Raw genomic sequence first — 15933 nt, forward strand, 5'->3', positions numbered from 1 at the left:
GCTTCAAGAATGGTGATTTTAACATTGTTGACTAGCATAGGGGTGGAAGAGAGAATGTTTTCGAAGATGCAGAATTGGAGACATTGCTGAGTGAAGACTCGCATCAAACTCACGAAGAATTGGCACAATTAGTGGAATTGACAAAGCAAACCATTTCAAAATGTCTCAAGGCTATGGGCATGATTCAGAAAGGAGGAACTTGGGTCCCGTATGAGCTGAAACCAAGAGATGTTGAATGGCTTTGTGTGTTTGTGAACAGTTGCTTCAGAGACAAAAACGGAAGGGATTTCTGCATGGTGACTGGGGACAAAAAATGGGTTCATTGCAATAACCCCAAATGCAAAAAATCGTGGGGATATCCCGGTCATGCTTCCACATTGACGGCCAAACTGAATATTCATGGCTCCAAGATCTTGCTTTGCATTTGATGGGACCAGCTCAGCGTCGTGTACTATGAGGTTTGACCCCACGTTGCAAAAGACGTCAAAATGTACTTGGAAATGTTACATTGGGAAGTCCTATCCCATCCACTGTATTCTCCAGACATTGCTCCCTCTGACTATCACCTGTTTAGATCCATGGCGCATGGCCTGTCTGACCAACACTTGTGATCTCGTGAAGAAGTCACACATTGGATTGATTCGTGGATCGCTTCAAAAGATGAACAACTTTTTTGACGCGGGATTGGTACACTGGCTGAAAGATGGGAGAAAGTAGTGGCCAGTGAATGAAAATACTTTGAATGTTACACGTGTAACCAATTTGTTTCATCAAAGCCTTAAATGTTGGGGGAAAAACGGTGGAAGCAAAGCTGTACACCTTCTAGTATCACACGAAAGTTGTAAACAAATCAATGAGGATTTGCAGAAAATAAATGCGTGGTGTAATGACTGGCAGTTATCTCTCAATATTAGCAAATGTAACCTACTGCGTATAACAAAGCGAAAATCTCCATTAATGAACGAGTACAAAAAAAATGCCCAGTCTTTGGAAGCGGTAACATCAGTCAAGTATCTGGGTGTGACTATTCGAAATGATATCAAATGGAACAATCAGATTACACAAGTAAGGGTTAAGGCGAACTCTAGATTGGGTTTATTGGTAGAATCGTTAAGTGATGCAGTTCTTCAACAAAGGAAATTGCTTACAGTACTTTAGTTTGTCCAGTCTTAAGAGTATGGGACCCTTACCAGTTGGGTCTGATTCAAGAAATTGAGAAGGTCCAACAAAGAGCGGCAAGATTCGTGACTGGTACATTTAGCCATCGTGAGAGCATTACAAATCTCATAGAAAGTTTGAAGTGGGACACACTTGCAGATAGACGACACGCTAAACAGAAGGGGCTGCTCACTAAATTCCAAAATCCGATCTTCGCCGAGGATGTAGAGCATATGTTATTACCACCAACTTTCAAATCGCGCTATGATCGCCATTCAAAGATTGATCCGGGAGTGGAACAGAGAGGGGGGGGATTGGACTTTGGCACAAATAGTGCCCTCCGTCGCACACCGCTTAGTGGCTAACAGAGTATATATGTAGATGTAGAATGGATGAGATAATGACATATCTTTCACACTGCAATTATAAGATCACAACTATCCTCATCACCTACTGGAAAGAAATATACTCTGCACAGAAAGAATGTAAATTTATTCGAATTAAAAATGAACAGGTTTGTACTACAAATATTTCCTCCTTTGATGTCCTCTTACTTTTAAATTCTTGAATTCAGGAGAACACAGAACAATAACTGAAAATGAAAAAGCATTAATCAAAACTGTTATAGTTGTTGACTGTTAAAACCATAGCTCATCTGAGCCCATAAGGTTTTATTAAAAGACAAAACTCATTAATTATGATGTAACAAAATATTTTTCGTTTTGAAAAAAAAAAAAAAAAAAAAAAAAAAAAAAAAAAAAAAAAAAAAAAATTTAAAATTCAACAAGTTCATAGCAGCTGTGCAACTAAATTACTTGTTGATTACCAAGTATACATTTAGCTAAAACAGCAAATTTACATTATTATAAAGAAGAACTTTTAGTTATTACAGGGTGTCCCAAACCTTAATGATCAACTTTATATAGATAACAGAGGATACAAAGATGAATACTTTGGAATAACATGTCAACACCTGGAAATAAATAAGAGAGAACTGCTGGCCAGTACTTATCTTTACGAGGCAAAATTTGGAGTATTGCTGACACACAGAAAAGTAAAAGTGACACTCTGCCTAGCTTTCAACAACTAACATTTTCTTCCTCGGAGAGAAGAGGGAGAGAGTGGAGAAGGTTAAAAAGGGCAGGTTACTCAGGCTTGAGTATGGGAGGTGCCCACCTGAAATTAAGAAGAAGGCAGACAAACATTAAGGAGGAAGTGTCAGAGAAAGGAGGTCAGAGATGCTACACTATTAAGCAATGTGCCAGCTTCTGTCTAGAAACAATAAGGACAGAGTGAGAAGTTTACTTCTCACTCTGAGAAATGAACAGTGGAATTAAGAACTGGGGAAAATTTCATAATAAATACAAAACATATAATAAAAAAGTGTAAAGAGGGGGGGATACGTAACCAGAGATAAGTCCAGGAGGATGTCGGGCTGCAAGGATGTGTTGGAGGGAAAGTTCCCATCTTTGGAGTTCACGGAAACCAGAATCAGGTGGGAGGGTGCAGATAGCATGCATGGTGTAGAAAGTATTCAGGGCTTGAGTCACGCTGCAGAGCATGTTCACAAGCAACTGGGTGCTGACACTACTTCTATGCCTATTCATGCACTCAGTCTGTTTAGCAGTGGTCATGCCTAGATAAACTGAGCAATGGGCTCAAGTTAGTTCATAAAAACATGCACTGTGTGGGATTTACCCACTAGTAGGCAGGAGCAGGTGGCAATGGGTGGTGCATGGTGCAGATTTTACAGCAGCGTCAATTGCATGGACAGGAGCCTTAGGGTAGGGTTGATTAGGATGTTACAAAGGTTAGGAGGACAACGGAAGGATAAAGTAGTTGATGTGGAGAGGATATCGGGGAAAGAGGATCTCATATTTCGACTTGAGTTGAGGAAGTAACCTTTGCAGAGTAAAGTTTCAAATGAATAGGCCTAGTGTACTGGGTGACAAGAGGGTGTTTCTGAGATTTTTGGATGTGGAAACTATTAGTTGGAGGGTGAGAGGAAGCTGTTGCCAGGGAGATTTGGTAGTAATAGGAGAGAAAAGCCTGAGGGATGTTGTTGATTCTTGTGGTGAAACTTTTCTCTCTCAATGTGTTTTATCTTGTTGAGGGATTCAGTGTCACAGCAGGTATATTTGCTGTGCATGTCTGAGCTGTTTGGAAGAGATTGTTGGATGTGTAAGGATGGCAGCTGTCAAAGTGTAGGGATTGTTGCTTATTGGTTGGTTTTATATGAACTGAGGTCTGGATGTGGGTTTCAGTGAGGTGGAGGGTAACATCAATAAGATTAGGTCTGAGCAACCTGCCCTTCCTTTTTGACCTTCCCCATTCTATCACTCACTCCTTTGCTGGGAATGAACTATTAGTTCTGAAAGTCAGGTAGCATGTCACTTTTTATATGTATCTATTTGTATTAAACATTTTGTTTCCTGAAACTACACAATTGCCAGAAATTCTGTCTCAATAAATCAGTTTTCACGATTAAATTTTCCTTTCATACAAATAAATATGAAGTTTTTAAAAGAATCAATAACACACATTCCAACAAACTTAAGCTCATAGCAATTGCTCCAAGAGGCAAATGCCAGTCTCAATACATACCTGACAAAAACCCCTAAAAATTTCCTATAGTCTCTAAGATTTCCCTACTGTATAATGATACAGACAGCTAGGACTCTTAATAACTAGCTCTTCTTCAATTTTGCTGGTTTTTCACACACCAATGTGACTAAAAATAACCTCACAGCAAAACATCCATTGCACAGCAATTCAGTGATCACACTAGATGTGGGACAGGACCCCACCCTCCAAACCAACAATGAGAGTATCTTTTCTTCAAATGCTCCCAGATATTAATATCAAAATGAGATAGTTCACTAGCATATTGAAACCACATCATCTCCTGGACAAAAAGAGGTCCAGACTTCAATGACTGTGGCAAACATATCTAATGAGCACCTGGTAATGTGCTCCATTGCAACGGAATGGCGACAAGTAACTTTCTATTATTTTCTATTCACTGTAAAAATGTTTCTTGCAGTAAGGATGATGCATGTTGTGAAACTTTTCCTTCTGCATTTGCTTGATTTTTTTGAGCACTTCATGCTGCTGCACAATACATTAAATACAAATCAGCAAGTTCAAGTAATGAGTACTAACTATCATTGACAGCCAGTCATGAATTGTGAACAATGGTACACTTTACTGAACATATCACAGAAGACTGTGTACTGTTTTTCAAGTATTGCTACCAATGTTGATGCAGCAGTAAGAAAACATAACCAGGTTCCACACACTGACTTCAAACACACTGCTAAGTCATTATCTTGTACCAACCTTTTCCCCCCACTTCATCTCAAAATACTCAGTTTAGGAGCTTCTGTTGCATGTACCATTTTCACTCTATAGCTTTGGTATAGTACAATATAACTACAATCTTCCATTAAAAGCCAGAGCACTATCATCAGCATAATTTGATTATTGGAAGTGGATATATATGATAAACACAACTGTTTCAAAGATCACTGAACTCACAATCAATCTTTGTCACATCACTGTCTCACAATTAACATAACAACAGATGGTTGCACTCACCAGGCCTTCAGGAAGTACAGGAGTAAGTAGCCAACACGTTGTGCTTGGGGTGCCAGTTCTGCAAGGACTGCTAGCAATGGTAACCGCCTGCTATCATCTTCAGGCAACTGAATAAGATTCCGTAATAGTACAAATAGTGGCTTCCCAATACTGTCCTCTATGTTCCTGTAATGTCAGAATTACAACAGTCAATTTAATGTAAATAAAGAAAAGAACATGCAACCACAAAATTATTGTACAAATTTATTACTCGTTCATGGCTGTAATTTTCAGCATTTGTAGTATTATTTTAATTTTATTCTTTTAAAAAAAACTGTACAAATAATTAAGATTATTATGAGCATTCATTACACACTGAATACTTACTCATCATTGACTTCCTCAGGGAAAACTGTTCCTTCAAATTGCTCTTTTAATACAACAGCAAGACACTGCCCCAGAACAGCTGTGGTTTCAGAATCAATGTCATCTTCCTGGACTATCAGCTGCACCAACCGTTCCATTGCCTGGCATCTGCAAAAATATATTTTGCACTTTTGGGTTCAGGAAGACAAGGGATATACTGTATTTACTCGAATCTAAGCTGCACCTGAAAAATGAGACTTGAAATCAAAGGAAAAAAATTTTCCAGAATCTAAGCCACACCTAAAATTTGAGACTCGAAATTCAAGGGAAGGGAAAAGTTTATGGCCGCACCTCCAAATCGAAACAAAATTGGTCCATTGTAATATGAGACACAATTTAGGTCGAATGAATGACGACACAGCTGCAGTAGTTCGGTTCGAGTCGTAAGCTTAGCAGTCAAGCTTTACCAGGTAGCCATTGCTATGCTTCAGACGCGTATTTATACGGGTACCGGTATCCTTCCTTTTTCAAGTGCTTCGTCTCGTTTGATATATATATATATATATATATATATTTTAAATATGTCTGCTTGTGTCTGTATGTGTGGATGGATATGTGCGTGTGTGCGAGTGTATACCTGTCCTTTTTTCCCCCTAAGATAAGTCTTTCCGCTCCCGGGATTGGAATGACTCCATACCCTCTCCCTTAAAACCCACTTCCTTTCGTCTTCCCCTCTCCTTCCCTCTTTCCTGATGAGGCAACAGTTCGTTGCGAAAGCTTGAATTTTGTGTGTATGTTTGTGGTTGTTTGTGTGTCTGTCGACCTGCCAGCACTTTCATTTGGTAAGTCAAATCATCTTTGTTTTTAGATACATTAGCAAAACAATGGCAAGAGACTGCTATTTGTTGTTACTTACACTGCTGCTTTCTTTGATAATGATCAACAAGAACGAAATAATAAACTGCGTATGATAAAAGATTTTCTGAACGAGAGTTTAGAAAAAATTTTTCTAAATTTCAAAATCTTTGCAGGCACCTCTTTAGTACATTACATTCTACATAGAAATTAGTCATCTTAGATTTAAAAATCTAGTCAATTGCTGTGCTTCATTTCTGACTGTATCACTATTAGGCATAAGAATAATACGGATATAAACATGAAATGATATGTATGTTCTTCCGCGTTTGCTGTTGTCTCACTCTAGTTTCGTAGTTTATTAGGCAGACAGGATTTAAATGAGATAATAGCAAACACGAAAAAATACATGGCAAAATGTTTATATTTGTATTATTCTAACGGTGAAGAGAATACTGCATGTGATTCACAATTCATAACAGTTCCTGTTAGCAACCATCTCTTCTCATAGGTAGGAAAAAATTCAGAACGTAGAGTTGGCCATTTTGATTGACAAACATCCCAAACAGTCTTGCCAGTGGATTTTCGTAGTACATCAAAATGCTGCTACATTCGACAATGAACAATGCGAAATTTGTATTTACTTTGTTGGATAATGCATGAAAATGCAGTGGTCGAAACTCGGCGCGGAGAAAAAAGCTCGTCTTCCACCTTTTTTTAAAATTTATTTACTGACACACAGATTTTGGTGCCAGTATTTATCTTTGTGCCTGCATAGCATGCCTGTGTAGCGCTACATACATTCGACGGCAGATGTTAGTTGTGGCGGCACCTACCAACATTTTTCAGAACTTCCGCTTGATTTGCACTTGATTCTAAGCGGCAGGCAGTTTTTTTGATTACAAAAACCGGAAAAAAGTGTGGCTTCGATTCAAGTAAATACGGTAGCAAAAATTGGAAAAAATGGAAAATTAGACCAACCTAATAAAAAGCCCAGTACTTCTGTCTATACCTACAAACCTAAAAGAAACAGAATATAAGCTGCTACATCCCGATCACATGCTGTATTGCCTGTGTTACAGCTGAGAAATTGCCCGTCTGATCCTTTCTTCTACCAACTGTAACGTTAGGTCAGTGCTAAATTTTTTGAGATCACTAAACTTACCACATACTGAATTCATTGCCTGATCTGTGAGGTGTATGGGCTAAACATCATAAGGAGTAGATTATGCATTGCTCCCTCATTAATGACAACCTCAAAGAGAAGGCCATGAATTATGATTACAGAACCCTGGAACCATTCCCTACAGGGTTCCCAACCCTTGTTGCCTATTGAAATTTTCCATTAGACGATTATTGCAATATCAATCAAAAAAGAGTTGGCACGATCCACATCACTGCTCACAGCATATGGCTCACAGAACAATGTTTTGCACTACTTATTCTGGAACCCAATAAGTACCATATTTAGCCAATTATAAGACAAGGTTTTTTGCCACATTCATCACTTGAAAAATGATGCAGATCAATCTACTGCTGCTGTAGGCAACATTTTTACATTATTTAACAGACTGATACAGCGGCCACCTTACATTTATAAATGGAACTTTTGCTACTAAAATCACATGCAGATTTATTTCGAAGAATTTGGATGGGTAAGTTGGACAAACGATACCCGCCCATGAACAAGTTCGAGATTTCCCGATATGCTGAAGCACTCAACACGGTATTGACCTTCCCTGAACATTCAAGTGATATTTGACTAGCGTGGCACTAGCGCAAGGAATACGCAAGAAACTATGAACAAGCCACTACAACAGTATACTGATTTTATTAAAATTTGACAGTTTTGTGAAACACAGGAAGACTACATTAAATTCTGTCATCTTACGAACTATTGTTGTATTTGAGTAGTTTTGCGATAAAATTTCTCATACAAACACGGATACTGTATGCAAACATTTATACTATTTCTTAAATAAAGGTTACACTGGAAGGTGAAAATTTTGTCCTTCAAAAAATATTAACTGATTGTGAACCTAAGTCAATATTTTATTTGGTTAGATACTGTAATGATTTACCAAGTAGGTTGCAAATGAGAAATTTTGTCACTGTCCACATATTATAATACAGGGTAAAAATGTTACCAACTTTTAGCCAGCATTAGAACAGGATGATGACATTTAAATGAAAAAGACAAAAAATTAATGCAAAATTGACTGTCTAAATATGGAAAATGACTGTAATTGTTGTTGTGAGAGCAAATTTCAGTGGCAAAACCTGTCATGGAGACAGCACTGACAGACACCACTGGATCATGGGACTTTTCAGAATTGGCCTGAATCATGATGGCAATCTTTTATTTATATATTAGTTGGTGTTGCATATGACCTGTACCTTAGAAGATATTACAGTCCATGTTCCACAGCTGCTCAAGCACAGCACTAAGGAATGGTTGGAGGGGGAACAAAGATATCAGCTTTGCTGAGAAATACGATGAGTGGGGGAATGGGGGTGGTGAATAGGAAGCTAATTTCATTGTGCTGCCAACCCATGGACTGTATACCGCATATTTTTGTTCTTTATGAATGTCTACCATGTCTAAACCAGTTTGCCTGAATCCATCTGAATTGACTGGACAAATATACAATAGTATAGATTTCTGCAGAAGATGGTAAAAATCTGGATAAGAGCCAGTGACATGCTTGTTGTCGACACTCACTATGAGGCATGACGGGAACGAATGGGAGTGTGTCAGTAGCTGATTCTATGCAGCAAGGAGTGAGCAGTGGGCAAATGATATGTTTGGAAGTAAGAAACATTGTACCATTCACATGTCAGTATAGAAGCTAAGTCTGCTACATATTAGACAAAAAAGAGCTGTGTTCTCAAGTACCACCATAAACACAACCTCAGAAACAGCAACATATTTGGCAGGAAACAGCCAAATGTTTGTGACGACAAAGATATAAATTTCACAGCTGTGCTCTTAGGTTCATGGTGGTGATTAAAAATATTGATACCGCAAATGACAAGTATAGTAAGCAAGTAGGAAAATGAAGATAAAAATTAATGTAAACCACTTCTTTTTGTTTATTTTGTTTCTCTCCATATCATCAAAATACCACGAAACCCCTATTTTAAATTTTTGTGTGGTCCAGACCTAAAAAACACAAAATCGAGGAAAGTGTAGAATCAGGGAAAACATTGAAACCTCCTAAATATGAGAAAAAACATATGTGATGGTAATATACGATTAAAAATTGTAATCATCACCAATAAACTGTAAAAAATCTGTATAAGTGAAGGAAATTAAATATTCAATAGAATGATTATACGTAAACAGCCTTTCCACAGTGGTAACACTGACTCATGTCGGATCACTGAAGTTAAGCACTGTGGGGCTTGGTTAGCACTTGGATGGGTCACCGTTCAGGCTGCTGAGTGCTGTTGGCAAGTGGGGTGCACTCTGCCCTTGTGAGGCCAAATTGAGGAGCTACTCGACTGAGAAGTAGCAGTACCAGACACAAAAACTGACAATGGCTGGGAGAGCAGTGTGTTAACCAGATGCCTCTCCATACCTGCATCCGGTGATGCCTAAAAGGCTGAGGATGACACAGTGAGCTGTTTTCAAATGTGCTGCAACCATGAATTATATATCAAAAACTGCATTTTTGAGAGATGTTTCCTTTGTGCTCACCCAGAAAGTAGCCATTGGCAGTGCAGCATACTCTGGTGATGCGAGTGCAGTGACTTCTAGTGTACTGCTTGTAAACTTTTCCTTGTTGATTGTGCTGAGTAGCTGAAGTGGCACATTTTGCAGTATTGCCAATGTGTGCCATTTGCACTTCGAAATCATCGCTTGCTGTAGTGTAAACACAGCAGGTTTCATGAAAGCACATATATACACACACAAGTTTTCCATCACACATGGTATTTATTTATAGCAATGAATATGAAATAAAGTTAAGCCTGTTGTGATTTCAGAGTTACTCTGTTCCAGCAATATGTTACATTTATAATGCTCTGTCTGTACTATCAGAATGCATTAAACACCACTGAGGACTGCAACAAAGACGAACAAGCCATCACACAACTGTTCACTGAACACATCCTGTTAATTATGGTGCCCCACAAAACAAATGGAGTAGCCTACATTGGTTGCAGTCGGTAGACAAACGATATGTTCTGGATTCAGTCGACAGGTTCCAAGAAGAACTATTGTAATTAAAATTAAAGCACAATAGTGCAGGGCTTATGAGGTAAAACTCCATAAACTGAACCTATGTGGAAGCCGTGATCATTCCATTTGCTACAGACCGATCACATCAGCAGTGGTTTGGAACAAGCCCCCAAGTAAGCTGGTTTGGAACAAGCACCCAAGTAAGCTTGCTGTTTATCACTCTATATGCTAGAAGCCACTGCATTAGTGTGACGTCACCATTTGCGTGATGTCACCACACCATACAGCTATTGACTGCAAGTGGAAAACAAACATCAAGATGTTACAAACATCCAAAACATTGTAATCTCGCAGTTTTCACTGTATTTCACAGTTTTCATTTCATTGCACCATGTAGGATATAAATTTTTGCTATTTTCAAGGAGAACACAAAATGAAAGAAACCTCAAACTGCATGTTTTAAGGAATAATTTGTGGCAGTACTGTGTTTGGAAATGGCTCAATTATCTCGTACATCATTAGCAAAAGTCATAGTCGTTTAATTTACATGCCCTAAAATATTACTAGTGGCAAAACCCACGTTTTTTTTTCCTAGTAAGTCTATTACAAGACATAATGTTTTAAAAATTATTTCTTAGTTGTTCATGGATCTGTGATTTGGTTATGTTGGTTGGCATTATGAGTATTGGTAAAATTGCTACCTAGGAGGAGAAGAATGAAATTCTCGACTTTGATTTGTATCTTGTGTGCCTGTTTGTACTTTATAGTCCAGTACTTTAGGAACTTCGAATGTTTCAGAGGCTACGTTCTGTACACGTATGTATGTTATTGTGGTGTGGTGGTTGTGCGGACTGTTAGGTGATGTAACAATTCAGCAGCCAGCTTCTAACCAGAAATAGCTGTTTCTTTGAGCGTATTCTTTGAGACTCTGTGGTTGAATTTAAAAGGTTGATGATTGAGCTTGTTGTTGAATACAGTATATCAGAAGTACACGCAAAAAGACAAGACTGGATTATAAGATGGTAGCTAGTCTCCTTCATCACGTATTAGCTCATTCTGGAGCACTTCGTGTCAACTGTCCTGTTTTTCCAATGCTGTCATAATCTAGCAGTAGTTGTATCACAATTGTGTGATGAAGCTAAACACTGTAAGTTGCTCTGGCAATGCCGATTGTGGATTACGTCAGTATTTCCTCTGTCACAGCTTCCCTCTTCGCAACAGCTTAAGATATTTTCTTAACTCCACCACCAGCCTTCGTGCAAACAGTATGTCTTTTGAACCACTTTTATAAATGTCAAGTAAGAATGCAGAACTGAGGTAAACCTTACTCGGAAGAAAAGTAAAATCAGGGAATTTTTAGCATGGGTTTTTCATGGTTTATGGTTTAGAATCATGAAAAATGTAAAATCTGTGAATGTAACATCAAAGTTCCACTGTATAGATAAACAATAAATGGTCTAAGTTCAGAATAAGTATAACTTTGATGTTTTAGGTAGATACTTTATCAATAAAATAATTTGTAACTTTGATAAGTCACAATATGTTAAAAAAAAAAAAAATCTCTCAAGAAGCCTTTCAAAAAATGGAGGGTCGTCTTGTACTCTGGTAAATGTGGTAAATCTTGCTCCCATTAATTTTCACATTTTCCAACACCCTAAGAAATTACTGTCTAGTCCCAACACACACGCACACACACACACACACACACACACACACACACACACACACACACACACTGGTGCATTTTATCAACAAAGTTGGCCAAGGACTATAAGTAAGAGGAAATTATTTCCATTTCCCATCTCAGTGGCTCGGTGGATGGAAATAGGTGAACCATTAATTACATTTTAATTCAACAATCCTTTACCTCATTCTCAACTGCCCAACATTCAATCTCAGTAACAGAAATCAAACAGTATAGCAGGGGACAGTACAGCGTCTTACAGTGTGTTTACTGTGAAGACGACTTCTATGCATTACTGGACTCTCCAATGCTAGAAGGGCTCCCTTGCTATGTAATTGCAAGAGAAGAAGACATTTTTAATGCTTTGAAGTATACTGTCAGTGTATTATGAGTGACTGAAGGGTAATTTTGCCACAGTTGGATCTTTGTCTGTTCTATTGACTGCTCACAAGCTGTATGTATTAAATTACCAGAAAATTATAACTTGTGGATACATTTGTCTCATATTTAGACAGTTTACAACTACATCACAGTAAAATCATACATTCACCAACATGTATTAATGACAGTATAGCACATTTACTATATTCAAAAATTTGTTTACCTGGCTTCGTTGTCTGTCTCGGTATGTAGAGACTCTACTGCTAACCGGAAATCTCCATCCAACTGCTGAATGATATCTGCATCTGCATCAGAATCTGCAGTTGGCTTCTCTTTGAGACGAACTTTTGCTGTGAAAAAAGTATTCTCAAATTTAATGTCCAGTGTGATAATTCTAAGTGCCTTGTATAATGAAGAAAATTAAAGTTAATACACTACTGATTTTTCAATAGTATTTTAGTGTCTGAAATTAATATATCAATGTATATAACATAAAATAGAAAATCCAGGATGGCATGATGACAATATTATGAAAAGGATAGATTGCCAATCACTATATATAGTGCAGATGTTGAGTTACAGAGAGGCACATCAAAAAGATTGCTAAAAATGTAAGATTTCAGCCAAATGGCCTTCTTCTGAATTAGACAACACACACACACACACACACACACACACACACACACACACACACACACACACACACAGAAAGTGGCCATTTGGCTGAAAGCTTGCTTGTTTAGAAGCCTTTTTGTTGTGGGTGTCTGCGAATCATCATCTCCACTATTTGGTAAATGGCAATCTATCCTTTTCATAATATTGTCATTAAATAACATAAAAGTAAGGGAATCGTACAAGCAAAGTAAAGTAGAGCAGCATGCAGCAGACTTAATGCTAACCCACACAAAAGATGGTTGATATGCCTATGCTTAATCAAAGCTATAGACAATATTTTATTACTTTTAGTGTTTCATGTTGGTAGCTCAGTTGTGATTTTCAAGTAGAAGTCAGAAATTCCAGCAGGTAGAATATGAGATGAACATTTTACTTTTGAACTAACTGAGAAACAAAACCAAACATCAACAGCTCTTCTAAATTTATAGTAGCAATAACTGGTGTTAAGTTCACAGATAAGTTTAAAGTTTCATTTTTACCAAGGGGAATGTCATCGTCATCTTCTTCGTCCAGAGAGTGCAGACGTGGTGCATGTGTACGACTGAGAACTGTGGCAGGTGTAAGTACTGGAGCAGAACTAGAGCCCTGTGGATCCTCATCATCATCACTAAAGGTTGGTTCAGAGCTGTGCTGGACGCTACCTGGAGCAGTTGGCCCATCACCATCCACTGCATCATCGTGATTAGTATCCTGGTCTGTCACGGTAGCTGACTCATCCTTCACATTGACTCCAGGTTCTTCTAACTTGACTCCTGTTGTTAACATATATTTTTTTTTAAAATTGTGATGTTTTCTATTGACTGAATGCATAAATCTAATGTTAAAAACCGTGCCATAAACAAGTTCTGAATTAAGTGGAAAATGAATGTAACAAGGAGCCAGCATAAAATTTGAGGTATATCAATGTTATTTTTGATGATGTCAAATTTAAGCTATTACAAAAAGCCGTTCTGAACACTATAAATGGTTATTTGTCTGATCGACGTTATTCTACGTTACAAGAAAAGCTTTCGTCGTCCATATACATCGCCTGACGAAACACGCGAAGAACTCAGAAGGCATGGTCAGATATGAATGTAACTTCATACACAACAGCACAGGGTATGTTAATGATCACAGCTGCAATTCCGTGTAACACGTACAATGGTCACCAGAATGCATTATTGTTGTTTGTGTTTAGTGTTGTTACCAGACCAGGTATGATGTATAAGGGCCATGAACAGCATCAGATGTAAAGCGATCGCGGGGAAGGACACGGAGATGCCGCCTACTCAAATACAACAGCGTCATCAACATCTGACAGAGTTTGGAAAGAAATTCATCATTGTGGGTCTTCATTCGGCCTCCTGGTCGATTTGTAAAATACCAAGATCTATGGGGCACTCAGGTGTGGCTGTGACCCAGTGTTGACCTGCATGGGAATTTGAGAGCAGGCATACTTGTCACCAAGGTGCTGGTCGACCATGACTGACCACCAAAAGAGAGCTCATACCCCACACCTAGTACAATGTAACCTTTTCACATCTGCACCTGCCACCCGACATCAATTAACAGACTCCCTGCAACATTCCGTGCCATCCAACATCACTGGTCATAGACCTTCCCATGCATATGGTGCCATTAACACCACTACAAAAACAGCTGCATTTGCACTAGTGCTACGACTGGAAAGTACAGATTGCTGATGAATGGCTTCACATTGTGTTCAACAATGAATCACAGTTCTGAACTTCCTTGGATGATCACTGACAGCAAGTATGGCAACAACCTGGGAAGAAGTCGCATACTTCCAATGTCTTGGAGTAGCACAGTGGTGTTTATGGCTGGTTTCATGGTGTACAGGTTTGACTTCCCGTCACAACTGGTAGTAATTGAGGTAACTCCGGAAACTCAACAGTATGTCACAGATATCCTGCATCCTCATGTGTTACCTCTCATTTGACAGTGTCATGTCATAAATTTCAACAGGACAGTGCTTGTCCACACACGACTAGTCTCTATGAACTGTCTGTGTGATGTTGAGGTACTCCCATGGTCAGTAAGAACCCCAGATCTGTTCCCAATAGAACATGTATAGGGTTAGCTTGGTTGTCAACTCTGTCCCAATGCCATTATCCAGGATATCAAGGGTCAGTTACAACAATTGTGGGTCACCTTGTCTTAGGATAGGATGCAACAACTTTGTGACACCCTTCCCAACAGAATTAGTACATGCATCCAGGCCAGAGGTGGTCATACTGCCAAGTTCTTTGTAAATTTGATTCAGTTTTGTATTTGCTAAAACAACATCACACCCCTCCTCAAATTGTTAAGTTTAAATTTGTTTCTTCCTCTCCTTCTGGGTGTTTCACTTTATTCGTCAGGCAATGATATTTCAAGAACTGTGTAAGGTAGCATGCAGGAATATCTGACGTGTATTAAAAATGAATGCAAACATCCACATGCCAACCTGTGCATGATTAGAGAATGGGTAAATTTAAGTATAGCAAAGAGGGAAAAAATCAAATGGGTGAGGTCTCTGAAAGATAAACTGCAATAATGTATACATTTTTTTACATGGTGGCAACTGGAAATTTTTTGAGTTCACACTTGGTAACTATGGAGTATTTAAAAAAGTGTTTATTTAATAATTAATAGACATCTCATCAAGACAGGCTTAAGTGAACTGGGCGGAAGAGTGAGGTTTAACACCCCATCACCAATGGGGCCATTAGACATGGAGCCCAAGTTCAGATTAAGAAGGCAATTGCCTATGCCCTTTCAAAGAAACCATCCTGGTATTTGCCAGTTTATGGAGATCTCTGTATACCTATATCTGGATAGTCAGATAACAAGTCACTGTCTTCCTGAATAAATTCTGTGTCTTACCACTGTGCCATATCACTCACCGAGTGAGTTTGGAAAAAATCAACTATGACAGCTTAATGGAAAATATAAGGTTACATACTATGTTGACAAGAGAAGTAAGGACCAAGAAAGTTTGGAGCCTGGTATAGAAAAGATTTGTAATGTGTCTGTGTGTTGTAGTATTTGAAAAATGTGAATTAAAAATTGC

At 38.4% G+C, this 15933-nt stretch overlaps 1 protein-coding gene across 2 annotated transcripts in view; it reads right to left on the reverse strand.

The window, feature by feature from the left end:
* Window positions 1-15933, reverse strand: part of LOC126412340 (integrator complex subunit 3) — a 72104-nt gene that overhangs the window by 31784 nt on the left and 24387 nt on the right. For both annotated transcript variants that reach the window (XM_050081888.1, XM_050081887.1), the window contains exons 8-11: window positions 13358-13630; window positions 12427-12553; window positions 5122-5268; window positions 4756-4920 (exon numbers count right to left, since the gene is read on the reverse strand). In XM_050081888.1, the coding sequence (XP_049937845.1) occupies window positions 4756-4920; window positions 5122-5268; window positions 12427-12553; window positions 13358-13630 (712 nt within the window). The remainder of the gene's footprint in view (window positions 1-4755; window positions 4921-5121; window positions 5269-12426; window positions 12554-13357; window positions 13631-15933) is intronic.

This window comes from Schistocerca serialis, chromosome 7 (genome assembly GCF_023864345.2).
Source record: "Schistocerca serialis cubense isolate TAMUIC-IGC-003099 chromosome 7, iqSchSeri2.2, whole genome shotgun sequence".
NCBI classification, from domain to species: domain Eukaryota; kingdom Metazoa; phylum Arthropoda; class Insecta; order Orthoptera; family Acrididae; genus Schistocerca; species Schistocerca serialis.